Source organism: Schistocerca piceifrons, chromosome X (genome assembly GCF_021461385.2).
Source record: "Schistocerca piceifrons isolate TAMUIC-IGC-003096 chromosome X, iqSchPice1.1, whole genome shotgun sequence".
Taxonomy (NCBI): Eukaryota; Metazoa; Arthropoda; class Insecta; order Orthoptera; family Acrididae; genus Schistocerca; species Schistocerca piceifrons.
The window spans coordinates 648,488,363-648,501,733 of record NC_060149.1 but is presented as its reverse complement, the minus strand read 5'-3'; the positions used below and the strand labels follow the sequence as shown (position 1 = coordinate 648,501,733).

Genomic DNA, 13,371 nt, shown 5'->3' with positions numbered 1-13,371 from the left:
GTCAACCGAACACTTGTTCTCTGCAGATGTAAGTGTCTGAAGAATCCAAGGTAGCGTCATTCTACTGAGTAACTGGTCATGTGGAAATCCAAGAAAACAAGATAGCTGATAAAGTAGCAAAGGAGGTTTGTGGAGAGTCGACTGTAGCTTTAGTGTTGATGATGATGTTTGGTTTGTGGGCCGCTCAACTGGGCGATCATGAGTGCCCATACAAAGTCCTAACTTTTACACAGCCCGGTTTGTTTACATAGTCCAATCTAGCCACTGCCATGGATGATGATGATAATAATAATGATAACACAAACGCCCAGTCCCCTGTAGCTCAGTGTGCTGTCCCCTGCGTGCCACGCTGTTGAACAATGAAGTGTGCCAATGGGAGTTCGACGCATAGGGCCCAGGTGTAAATCCTGACACTGTGAGGGATTTTTCATTGGTGGGACAATTGGAATGGGGTGCACTTAGCCTTGTGAAGCCATTGTCAGTGAAAGTAGCAGCTACAAGGTCTGGGAAGTTGACAAACAATGAGGAGAGTGGTGTGCTGACCCAATGCCCCAGGGGATATGTTGGCCATTTGTCAATGAATGGCCCATCGGGAGGTGGTAATGGGAAAAGAATTGGGTGGATATGAGTGACAATAAGCTGCAACAACTGAAACCGAAGGAGAAGTGATGAAGTTCTATTAACACATTTGTGTATTGACTATACTCCTTCAGTGTTTGGCTTCTTGCACAGCATGAGGACCTGTGTGTTTGTAATGCTTGTAACGTACTCCTGTCAGTGAAAAATATTTTAGCTGATAACTTTTTTTGCAATTGATGGAAAGATGGCCTTTGGTTTAAAAGAGTGCTTGCCCTCAATTTTAAGTAATAATACCATGAGTATATTGCATATTTTAATACATAGTCCTCACTAAAATATTGTGTGGGAGTTGTTTTGTGTCTTTATGACAGGTTCAGTCCTGTATATTGTGTGATCAGCCAGCAACATAGATCTGCATATTTAATTTTACTTGTGTGTGTGTGTGTGTGTGTGTGTGTGTGTGTGTGTGCGTGCGTGTGCGCGTGCGCGTGTGCGTTATAACAGACACATCCAACTAACATATCATAGTGGCTAGCAGCTTCTTCACATTTTTTATATTAGTGGTCAGCCAGTATCACATATATGAGAAGCAGTTTATGGTAGTTTTTTATTTTATTTAGTTGGATCAGCAGTTAAAAGTATTTTATCTCATGACTATTACTGCCATTTTGACGTAGTGACTCAAAGATATGACAAGTTCTTGATTCATTTATCCAAAGGGATCATTTATATAGTGCTGATAACCTCAACATTGAGTGCCCCACCCCAACAACAGTAACATAGTACACTATGAGATCAAAAGTATCTGGACACCTCCGAAAACATACGTTTTTCATATTAGGTGCATTGTGCTGCTACCTACTGCCAGGTACTCCATATCAGCGACCTCAGTAGTTGTTAGACATCGTGAGAGAGCAGAATGGGGCACTCTGCGGAACTCATAAACATCGAACGTGGTCAGGTGCATATGTCTATACGCGAGATTTCCACACTCCTAAACATCACTAGGTCCACTGTTTCTACCGAGCGAGGTGGCGCAGTGGTTAGCACACTGGACTCGCATTCGGGAGGACGACGGTTCAATCCCGTCTCCGGCCATCCTGATTTAGGTTTTCCGTGATTTCCCTAAATCGTTTCAGGCAAATGCCGGGATGGTTCCTTTGAAAGGGCACGGCTGATTTCCTTCCCACTCCTTCCCTAACCCGAGCTTGCGCTCCGTCTCTAATGACCTCGTTGTCGACGGGACGTTAAACACTAACCACCACCACCTCCACTGTTTCTGATGTGATAGTGAGGTGGAAACGTGAAGGGACACATACAGCACCAAAGCGTACAAGCCAACCTCGTCTGTTGACCGACAGAGACCGCCAACAGTTGAAGAGAGTTGTAGTGTGTAATAGGCAGATGTCTATCCAGACTGTCACACAGGACTTCCAAACTGCATCATGATCCACTGCAAGTACTATGACAGTTAGGCAGGAGATGAGAAAAACGTGGATTTCATGGTCAAGCAGCTGCTCATAAGCCACACAACACACCAGTAAATGCCAAACGACACTTCACTTGGTGTAAGGAGCATAAACATTGGATGATTGAACAGTGGAAAAACATTGTGTTTAGTGACAAATCATGGTACACAATGTGGCGATCTGATGGCAGGCTGTGGGTATGGCGAATGCCCGGTGAACATCATCTGCCAGTGTGTGTAGTGCCATCAGTAAAATTAGGAGGTGGTGATGTTATGGTGTGGTCGTGTTTTTCATGGAGGGGCCTTGCACCTCTCATTGTTTTGCACGGCACTATCACAGCACAGGCCTACATTGATGTTTTAAGCACCTTCTTGCTTCCCACTGTTGAAGAGCAATTCAGGAATGCCGATTGCATCTTTCAACATGATTGAGCACCTGTTCATAATGCATGGCCAGTGGCGGAGTGGTTACACAACAACAACATCCCTTTCCCCAGTGCAGCACTCTGTGAAGAATGGGCTTCCATTCCCCAAGAAACCTTCTAGCACCTGACTAAACACGTACGCCTACTAGAGTGGAATCTGTCATCAAGGCTGAGGGTGGGCCAACACTGTATTGAATTCCAGCATTGCCAGTGGAGGGCGCCACGAACTTGTAAGTCCTTTTCAGCCAGGTGTCCAGATAGTTTTGATCTCATAGTTTATCTCATGGAGTTCTAAATACTGTATTATATTTACAGATTTGAGCACACTAGGTTCAGTGTAATATCATTCAATTTGTAAACATACTTAAATATTACATTAAACATTGTGGCAACACTAAAATTTGGAAGAGGGTCCTGATACACTTTCTCCTAGTCTGAGCTCTGAACATTAGTTGTGGCTGATAGAAAAATGAATGCATATGAAAAACAGTTTAGACATCATACTTTCTACATAGTGAACCTTTACTGTATCTGTATGATACAACTGTTACCTACAAAACAAACACTGTTGTACAGTTCAGGAAAATCAGATTGGTTCACTGGACTGGCCTACTCAAAACCTAGACAGGAATGGCATCATACATCTTTAGGATCAGCTAAAGCATCAGTTACATTACCACATCAGTAAGCATGAGGTGCAAATATTAGTCATGCTCATTTACTATTAATTACTTGATTAGTTTTGTTAGAACAAATGACATTTCGTGTTCAGGTATGCTTGGCCATAGTGTTGTGTATCTGAGTTAGTTTTCTAGTTGCAGTGGAGATTTCTGCTTCCAAGGAACTAGAACTGTATTGTCTGTTAAGAGATACTTCAGAATCAAGGGGAGAAAAAACATACATTTATAGCATTTGTAGGCTAAGAGAAAGCTTTTGACAATGTTGACTGGAATACTCTTTGAAATTCTGAAGGTAGAATGGGTAACATACAATGAGGATAGGCTATTTACAAGTTGTACAGAAAACTGATGGCAGTTGTAAGAGTTGAGGAGCATGAAAGGGAAGCAATGGTTGAAAAGGGAGTGAGGCAGGGTTGTAGCTTATCCCAGTGTTATTCAAACTGTACACTGAGCAAGCAGTAAAGCAAACCAAAGAAAAATTTTGAGAAGGAATTGAAAATCAGGGAGATGAAATAAAAATCTTTGATGTTTTTCAATTACATTAATCCTGTCAGAGACAGCAAAGAACTTTGAAGAGCATCTGAATGAAATGGACAGTATCTTGAAAGGAGGGTGTAGGATGAACATCAACAAAAGCAACTTTATTAAATCAGGTGATTCTGAGGGAATTATATCAGGAAATTAAACACTAAAAGTAGTAGATGAATTTTGTTATTTGGACTGTGAAATAACTGATGATGGCCAAAGTAGAAAGGATACACACTTAAGAGCCAAGGAAGCTGGTACATCTGCATATCATCATGTAGGGCCCCTGTGAGCACTCAGAAGTGCCGCAACACGACATGGCTTGGACTTGACCAATTGTCTGAAGTAGTGCTGGAGGGAATTGACACCATGAATCCTGCAAGGTTGTCCATAAATCTGCAACAGTACGAGGCACTGAAGATCTCTTCTGAACATCACATTGCAAGGCATCCCAGATATTCTCAATAATGTTCATGTCTGGGAAGTTTTGTGGCCAGTGGAAGTGTTTGAACTAAGAAGAGTGTTCCTGGAGCCACGTTATAGCAATTCTGGATGTGTGGGATGTCGCATTGTCATGCTACAATTGCCCAAGTCTGTTGGAATGCACAAAGGACATAAATGGATGCAAGTGATCAGACAGGATACTTATGTACGTTTCATCTGTCAGAGTCGTCCACTATGTGATCAAAAGTATCGGGACACCTGGCTGTAAATGACTTACAAGTTTGTGGTGCTCTCCATCGGTAATGCTGCAATTCAGTATGGTGTTGGCCTACCCTTACCCTTGATGACAGATTCCACTCTCACAGGCATACGATCAGTCAGGTGCTGGAAGTTTTCTTGCGGAATGGCAGCCCATTCTTCATGGAGTGCTGCACTGAGGAGAGGTATTGATGTCAGTCGGTGAGGCCTGGCAAGAAGTTGGTGTTCCAAAACATCCCAAAGGTGTTCTGCAGGATTCAGGTCTCTGCAGGCAAATCCATTACATGGATGTTATTGTCGTGTAACCACTCCGTCACAGGTCGTGCATTATGAACAGATGCTCAATCGTGTTGAAATATGCAATCGCCATCCCTGAATTGTTCTTGAACAGTGGGAAGCAAGAAGGTGCTTAAAACATCAATGTAGGCCTGTGCTGTGATAGTGCCATACAAAAGCAAGCCCCCTCGATGAAAAACATGACCACGCCATAACAGCACCGCCTCCGAATTTTACTGTTGGCACTACACACACTGGCAGACGATGTTCACTGGGTATTTGCCATTCCCACACCCTGCCATCGGATCGCCACATTGTGTACCGTGATTCGTCTCTCCACACAAAATATGAGACACAATAGATGAGATATCAAGGAAGGGCTCACCAATTTAGTATTGAAGTGAGGTATGTGAACGTGTGTGTGTGTGTGTGTGTGTGTGTGTGTGTGTGTGTGTGTGTGGAGGGGGGGGGGCGGGGAGTAAAAATTGTAGAGGGAGCCCAAGAGATGAATACAGTAACCAAGTTCAAAAGGATATAGTTATTCAGAGATGAAGAGGCAAGTACAGAGTAGAGTAGCATGGTGAGCTGCATCAAACTAATCTTTGGACTAAAGACTACAACAAAAATGATGGTGTAATATAAATAAAAAAAATTGTGGGTAGCAATCATTCATCAGCAGATGAGTGACAAATGGCACAGACACACACATAAAAGATTAGAAAATCGTACTAGTTACAAGTGCTCTCTTCCTCTAACTGGAAAAAAAGGGGGAGTGCAGGTGTGTGAGCGCGCGCGCTCACACACACACACACACACACACACACACACACACACACACACACACACACACACACACACACTCACTTTCAAACAGGAGTCCCTTGCTGAATATAATTAATGTACAATGCAGTTCTCTTTGATTATTTGCATAAAACGTAGCCAACTTAGGCGACATTGAGAAGTTAGTCACTACATGTGTAGATTTTTGAAAGAGCATTTGTGAGTTTCTCATTTTCATCTTATTAAAATAGTATTGTATGTTCCATGAGAAAGTTTGGGCTGTGACTTCCGGAAAATATTATTTTTTGCCTAATGAATAGACACTGTAACTGGAATAGTGCACCAACCAGTCACATGTTAATAGTAGTGACTGAATGGTATGTTACTTATCATGGGTGCCAGGTGAATTAATGTTGGTGAACACTTCGCCCAGTCTCTCAGCTCTGCCGACACGCAAAATAAAGCCACGTATAGTGAAGGGTCTCCAAAGCTGGCAAATCGTGGGCTGATTTTTGGCAGTAGCTACTTAGCAACTTCCAACTTGCATACAGTCTTGATCACTTGTTCCACATATTTAATGCAAACATATTTGTGCTGGTGTTATTCAGTTTTTGGAGACCTGCATTACAGAAAGCATGAACAATAATACCATAATAATGGAACTTCAATGATGAAAATAAACATAAATAGAAACAGAGATATTATCTCACCTTCAGAGTTTTTTATGTGATGATACTAGCATTTTAATTAGTTTTCATTGCATAATTCACAGATTCCAGTAATCTAGAAAAATGGTGACCAACTGCACAGTGCCATCCAAACTGGCAGTATGGCAGATAATGAAAGGGACCTGCATTTTACCTGAAGAATGTTCCCCAAAGCTGTCCCTAACTCTGCAGAGAATCTCATCATGGCAGTGAGTAGTCACAGTATCTGACCTTGAATGTGTTTCACGATATTGAAACAAGCATATACCATGAATCCTTGGTGCTAGCACTGATATTCTCTATGACTGTAATATGCACTTGTGTCACTTCCTTCATATTTTTATGGAGAAACAGCACAATATTGGTTATTAAAATTAAAATGTCACATAACACAAACAGAGGCTGCAAAAGAAAACAGGAGGGAAGCAGAAAACACTATCACTAAAAGATTGTGCTGAAGATGGGAAAAAGTGCAGTTTCACTGTTATGCTCTAGTTTTGTTTAGGAATGTGATTTGGTAGCATCTAGTGATGAATCTTCCAAAGGGAAGAGATGGGTTACAAACTGTCAGGAACATGGAGATATAATTGTTTATAAAACTGTTAGATTGTCAAGAATGTTATCCCAGTGCCTAAGATTGAGAATCCATATTTGTAGTTTTCATAGATTACATCACACAAATGCTGGTATGTAATCTGTCTACAGAAGTAATAGCCTATAATGCCTGTTGGATGAACAAACCACTTCCTCTCTCTGAACTGTCAGGTGCCATATGATTGCAGGCAGCAAAGAAAAAAGGCATACATGGGCAAACCTCACAAATGAAATGATTCCCATACTGCAGCAAAACCTAAAAAGAGTTCCTGTCACACGTGGAGGAGCTAAAACAACTAGCACAGGGTTTATCAGTACGCTTATTTCCCCATGAGACACATGCTAAAGATACTGATGCCCCTGTCATAAGGCATTGCAGCCTTTAGTGAAAATGTGACCTCAGTGTTGAGAGAGCAAAATTTAGGGACCCGGAAATTTGCATCTATTTTTGATGAAATTTGCATCTAATTGTTGTTTGCTTGTAACTAATTAGATGTACAAATTTAAAAAGTTGTCACACTGCATGCCTGAAGATGACGCTTTTATCACTTTGAAACTGACTATTAAAAATTATCGATGATTGGACTGACTGGAATGTTTGCTTTTGCAAAAACTTCAAAACATTTTTCGAAATTCTCTTTGCTTGTTTTTTTAAATGTCATTTCAGCAAATGATTGTTTCTGTTGAGAAGTAACAGTATTTTCCTGTTGGAGAAGCCACAGTATTTTCCTGTTGGTGAGCAGAAGGCTTCTCCGATTTAAGGTGTTTCTCAACATTATTTTTCTTTTCCTACCCTGTTCTATAGTTACAAAATCTGCAGAACACTGATTTCTACCTTTCATGGACATCGACAGCCATATGATCCAGACTTGACAGTGCTGTAGATAGAACGGACAAGATACTGAGCTTAGAAGTAGAACCAAAATGCTCTATTCACATGTTAAGGGGAACACATTCAGTGCAGTCGAAATATGTTGATAGGTTCTGTTTTCCAACTGCTATAGTGCAGAGTGCAGGCACTATAAACTGGCAGTCGCCCACAAGCAGAAATAAATTAAGAGTTATCAAAGTAAGGAAAGAAAACGATGAGCAATTCGGAACACAAAGAATTTGCTAATTGTTACCACACAATTGTTAGCTGATATTGACAGTATCACAAACAAGGTAACTCAGGGCCGACATCTGCAGGTATTTGATGCAACCACAGTTCAAAGTGCCCACTGCCTAAAACTGCCATGTTCAGGTGTCCACATTATAACAACTATTGAACTTTGTCTAGCAGACAAACATGCACATTTCTTGTACAGGTCATTCAAACATCCACGACAGGTGTGCCACCAGAGCATCATGTGCGCTGAAACATTGTTACATTCATGCACTTTTTATTTTGCAGACATGTTCTTATGCACATTCAAATTGGGCTGCAAAAAATGATGTGTAGTTCTGGTAACCAAAAATTAGTTATGTTTTCAATATCTGTATGCAGAAAATAAAGCTCTTTCAGACTATCTCTAATAAAATAGTTCACATGGATGCAATTTGCTATGAAGCAGCATTTATTAAGTAAATTTGTGATTCTGCCTTTTGAGGTAGAAGTCGCAACTGTAGTCACACTTATCACAAATGTTAATTTTTCAGGTCTCTAGCTGGAGGTGCTGCAGTCACATTTGTTAATGAAATATACACGTCACCTCTCCCCTTCACTGCAGACTTGCAAATGATCCCACACAGACCAAGAAGCTTTCACTGAACCCAGTGCACAGGTCCCATATCTGTTTATCGTGCAGGGCTACCTGAATGGATAACTTTCTGTTGGGCTCGGTTACCATTGTTTGGTCTGAGAAAATTACATGAAGAATATGTCTGGTGACACTGTCTCTGGCAGGCTGCTTGAATTTGCACATTCAATGACCTGATTGGTTAACTTCAATGCTAAATAACTCTGAAATGGGGCAATGGATCAAATTTTTTCACAACAGTTATTTCTCATCACAACCTCCCCTGCAACACCCTTATAAGCTTTTCAGACTGTATATGACCATGGTGTCCCTTTCAAATTCCCACATTTCAAAGGCCTCTGGAAAAGAAACTACAGTATGTATGATAATGAAGTTGCACCATATGCTAGATCATCTCAGAGAATCTACGAGGGCTACCCACAAAGTACATTACGTTTTGGAATTAAAAATAAATAAAGTATTGGAATTTTTTTTAAATTATATACAGATGAAAGCCACACTTAAATACTACTTTTCTACATAGTTGCCATTTATATTAAGGCACTTATTGTAGTGATGGACAAGCTTGGAAATTCCTTCGTCATAAAATTTGGCCGCCTGCACCTTCAACCACGTGGTTACCTCTTCTTGAAGCTGTGCGTTGTCATCAAAATGCTGCATAGCCAACCACTTCTTCATTGCTGGGAATAAGAGGAAGTCGCTCGGTGCCAGGTCGGGACTGTACGGTGGATGAGGAAACAACTCCCACTTAAAAGATTCGAGAACTTCACGAGTGGCATTTGCCGTGTGGGCCCGGGCGTTGTTGTGAATCAGCAAGATCTTTGAGCCCAACTTTCCCCTGTGCTTGTTTTGTATTGCTCTTCTGAGGTTGTGCAGAGTTTGGCAATACCTTTGAGAGTTTATTGTAGTGCCTCTTTCCAGGAAATCCACAAAAAATCACACCTTTTCTGTCCCAAAAGAAGAGGTAACCACGTGGTTGAAGGCACAGGCAGCCGAATTTTACAATGAAGGAATTTCCAAGCTCGTTCATCGCTACGATAAGTGCCTTAATTTAAATGGCAACTATGTAGAAAAGTAGTATTTAAGTGTGGCTTTCATCTGTATATAATAAAAAAAATTTCCAATACTTTATTTATTTTTAATTCCAAAACGTAATGTACTTTGTGGATAGCCCTCATATTTAATAATCGTTAGTACACCTCTACATATGAACCATTTGTAGTGCGAAGAATATTGAGTCTGTATTCAATGTCTTGCCATGTTATTCATAACGTGCCCTCTGTTACATGCAATTGCATCAGTGATACGCTATCTTAACGTAGGAATATTACCCACTTTAGTCACATTTATGCGGTCCTTCACAAATTCCCACAAGAAGAAATCCAGCAGGGTAATGTCAGGAGAATATGGTGGCCAGGCAATGGATCCTCCATATCTGATCCAGCAACTGGGAAATTTTGTATCCAGGAATTTGCAAACAACCGTTGACCAATGCGCTAGAGCTCGATTTTGTTGAAAGCTGTTGAAAGATGATGATGGGTTGCAAATCTTGTATCTGAGGGTATTCAAACGGTTCCAACACATTCAAATACGTTGACCCATTTACTGTGTTTTCTGAAAAGAATGCTCCAGTAATCTTGTCTTGCATTAGCTCACACCAGACATTCAGTTTAGGGCTATTACGAACATGTTCAGTGATAGTCTGATGATGTTTTGAGCCCCAAATCTGAACATTATGCCACATAACCATTCTTGATACATGAAAGTTTGCCTCGTCTGAGAATAAATGTCTTCCCAGGCAGCTGACATTCATGTCAATATGCTGCAGCATATCCGTAGCAAGTTTTTGCCGGCATGGTTCATCGTTCAGCATCAGATATTCCAGAATTTGCACTTTGTAATCTTACAAAGAAAGACGATGGTGTACTACTTGAAGCAGTGTTGCTTGGGGTACATTAAGTTACCTAGATTTCTACCGAATTGACTTACATTGGCTTCTGAGTAATGTCTGTCTGATTTCCTTCACTGTCTCTTCCAAAACACTATGATGTGCACTGTCAGAATGTTTCAGAACGCTTCCAGTTGCCAGAAACTTATGATACCATTTCTTGTTTTACATCATCTGAATCACATACATACAACGTATGGTAGTTTCTTTGCACAGTATTCAGCAATTTTGTTTGTGCAAACAACACTACTCATTGTGTGCACTGCTGTGGAGTCACTATTTTCAGTTCATGCCATCATTCTGCACACTGGTGACAGTAGTTGGCATGTATGCCACAGGAATATACATTCTTTGAGGTGTTCTGGAATATGGTGCATTTTCATTATTGTATCTACTGTGGTTTTTTTTCCTGGGCCTATGAAATGAGTGAAGCTTGAAAATGACACCCTGTATAAGCAGCAGAGAAGGCTTAACAATTATGAAACGGATAGACTGCTACTCACCTTAAAAACGACACATTGAGTCTCTGACTGGCACAATGACAAGACTGTTACACACTTAGCTTTCGGCTTTTCTGAAGAGGGCTAAGTGTGTGAGTCTTGTTGTTGTGCCTGTCTGCAACCCAGTGTGTCATCTTTACTCTGAGTAACAGTCTGTCCTTTTCATAACTGTTGATATTCTGACTTGGCCTTTCCACTGTTTGCAGAGAAGGTTTGCTTATACTATTTTGACAACAGATGTAACAAAACAGATTTATAGTTTAATGTTAAACCAAGTTTGTGAAATCTTGTATTACTCGTGTTTCTTCAAGCTTTGCTTCGTAAGGTTTTTTTGACTACGTACCACTTAGCATATGCATTGTACATACATTATATCTGATTTTTTATTTTGTATTCTTCAGTCATTTATATTTTTCGTTATGTCCGTTGCCTGTACTAATCACTGCTGGTTCTTTCATGCATCAACCATCTTGCTTGCAATCATGCACTCCATTCCCATTGTATATTTTTCTGAAGTATCGGAGTATAATCCCCACATTACCGTGTGTACTTTGCACTTCACTTCTCTTCTGTCTTCATATTTTAAACATGGAAATGTTCAATTTATTGTCACATATTATCATTCAATTTATACTTTGTTTCCAGCACTTAGTATATCTCTCTTACTGGATGCATGTTTTTCTTCGCTTAGATAGAAACTGTTGGCAACATCACCTGAGACACTCCAGAACTGTGATGCAATGCACACTATTGTTAATCTAATATGGACTGAGATGTCTACTAGTAATTTTTCCTGTGGTTTGTTGTAGAGAGTTGGGCACTTTACAAAAAACAGAGGGCAAATTTAACTCCAAATTTAATATAAAACCACATGAGGTGGTGGAATGGTTAAGGTACTGGACTTGTGTTCAGAATAACTTAAGGTGAATATCTGATTCGTTCCTTTCGAGAGGCCACCTATATCTTGGTATCCTCATTCAGTTTGAGCTAGAGCTCCATCATTAACAGCTTAGTTATCAACAGGATATTAAAATCTAATCTTCCTTCCATTCTTCCCTCCCTCTTTTAGAATAGATCATCCTGGGACAACACTGCTTTTCACATATTACATACTGTGCTGAATAGTGAACTACATCAAACACTGAAAAACAAAACTGGATTTTTCATATTGAAGTAATTTCTGAATATTCTGGTTCTATTAAAATATTATCCTATGCGTCTGTCTGACTGTATGTTACAATCTGCTTTATGAAGCCATTTTGTTTTTGACAATTTTTTTAAAGCTCTGGCTTGATTTGAATTTAAAATGTTGTAGCTTTATAATTCTTGTTTTTTTAATTTCTATTCTACAACAGGCCTGTCAAACATGATGATGGATGGAGAATTCCTGAGGACAAGCTGCGGTTCTCCAAACTATGCTGCTCCAGAAGTCATATCTGGGAAGTTGTATGCTGGCCCCGAAGTTGATATTTGGTCCTGTGGTGTGATTCTTTATGCGTTATTGTGTGGTACCCTCCCCTTTGATGATGAACATGTTCCAACACTGTTCCGTAAAATAAAATGTAAGTTATGTGTAGTTTTTAATGTTAACAATGTTTGTGGGTTAAGCGTAAGGGAAGCTGATAATACTGAGAAAATGTTCTGAACATTCTTGAATACCTAATTACTGTCCCATTGAAAAGTCAGTTTCAATCTGTCTAGGAGAATTAATAACACTGATAAATAGATAAAGCCACAGTCTCATTTTTACTAAAATGGCTTGTACATAAAGCTTTTGAAAATCTTGGATCTCAGTATGGACAAGGAAGCTATCAAAATTAGTTGCATAACATGTAGCTATTTTCAAACCTTTCAGTATTTAACTTTTTTTTTAACTCTTGGATTATTTGTCTGGAAAAAACTGCACATTAGAACAACTTTATCTACTCTTAGCCTCTTTGTGCTCTCTTTCAGCAGTTTACCAACAAACTCACAAATTCATAGCATTTTTCCATTAATAAATGCAGCAGATACACATAGCATATAATATGTTCTACATATAACTTATAATATGTTTTCCTTCACTATATGCAACAGTCTGGCAATGCTGGGGTAACTTTTTGGTTCTGCAACTGTAGGAATTACGTGGTTTTGAGGCAAAAAGCTTGTTGAGCCATTTTCGGAACACAGTTTCGTTTGGAAAAGAAGTTCCTTGAAGGTTGTTTGATAGAGAATGGGAGAGGTGAAAATCTAAGGGTGCAAGATCAGGTGAAGAAGGTGAATGTGGAATTACTTCTCACCCAACTCCTAAATAGTGTTTTTTGTGAGTACAGCAGAATGTTGGTGGGCATTATCATGGAGTAGCATCACTTCACGCAGTCTTCCGGGCCATTGTTCTTGTCTTGTATCTGCAAGACATCTCAGTTGTTGACAATGAATGTCGACAGTGATGGTTACACCCTGGTAAAG

The 13,371-nt window shown here is 40.0% G+C and overlaps 1 protein-coding gene across 1 annotated transcript in view; it reads left to right on the top strand.

Moving 5' to 3' along the window:
- Positions 1 to 13,371, top strand: part of LOC124721152 (5'-AMP-activated protein kinase catalytic subunit alpha-2) — a 172,656-nt gene that overhangs the window by 56,057 nt on the left and 103,228 nt on the right. Inside the window, exon 5 of the mRNA XM_047245972.1 lies at positions 12,279 to 12,485. Within this exon, the coding sequence (XP_047101928.1) occupies positions 12,279 to 12,485 (207 nt within the window). The remainder of the gene's footprint in view (positions 1 to 12,278; positions 12,486 to 13,371) is intronic.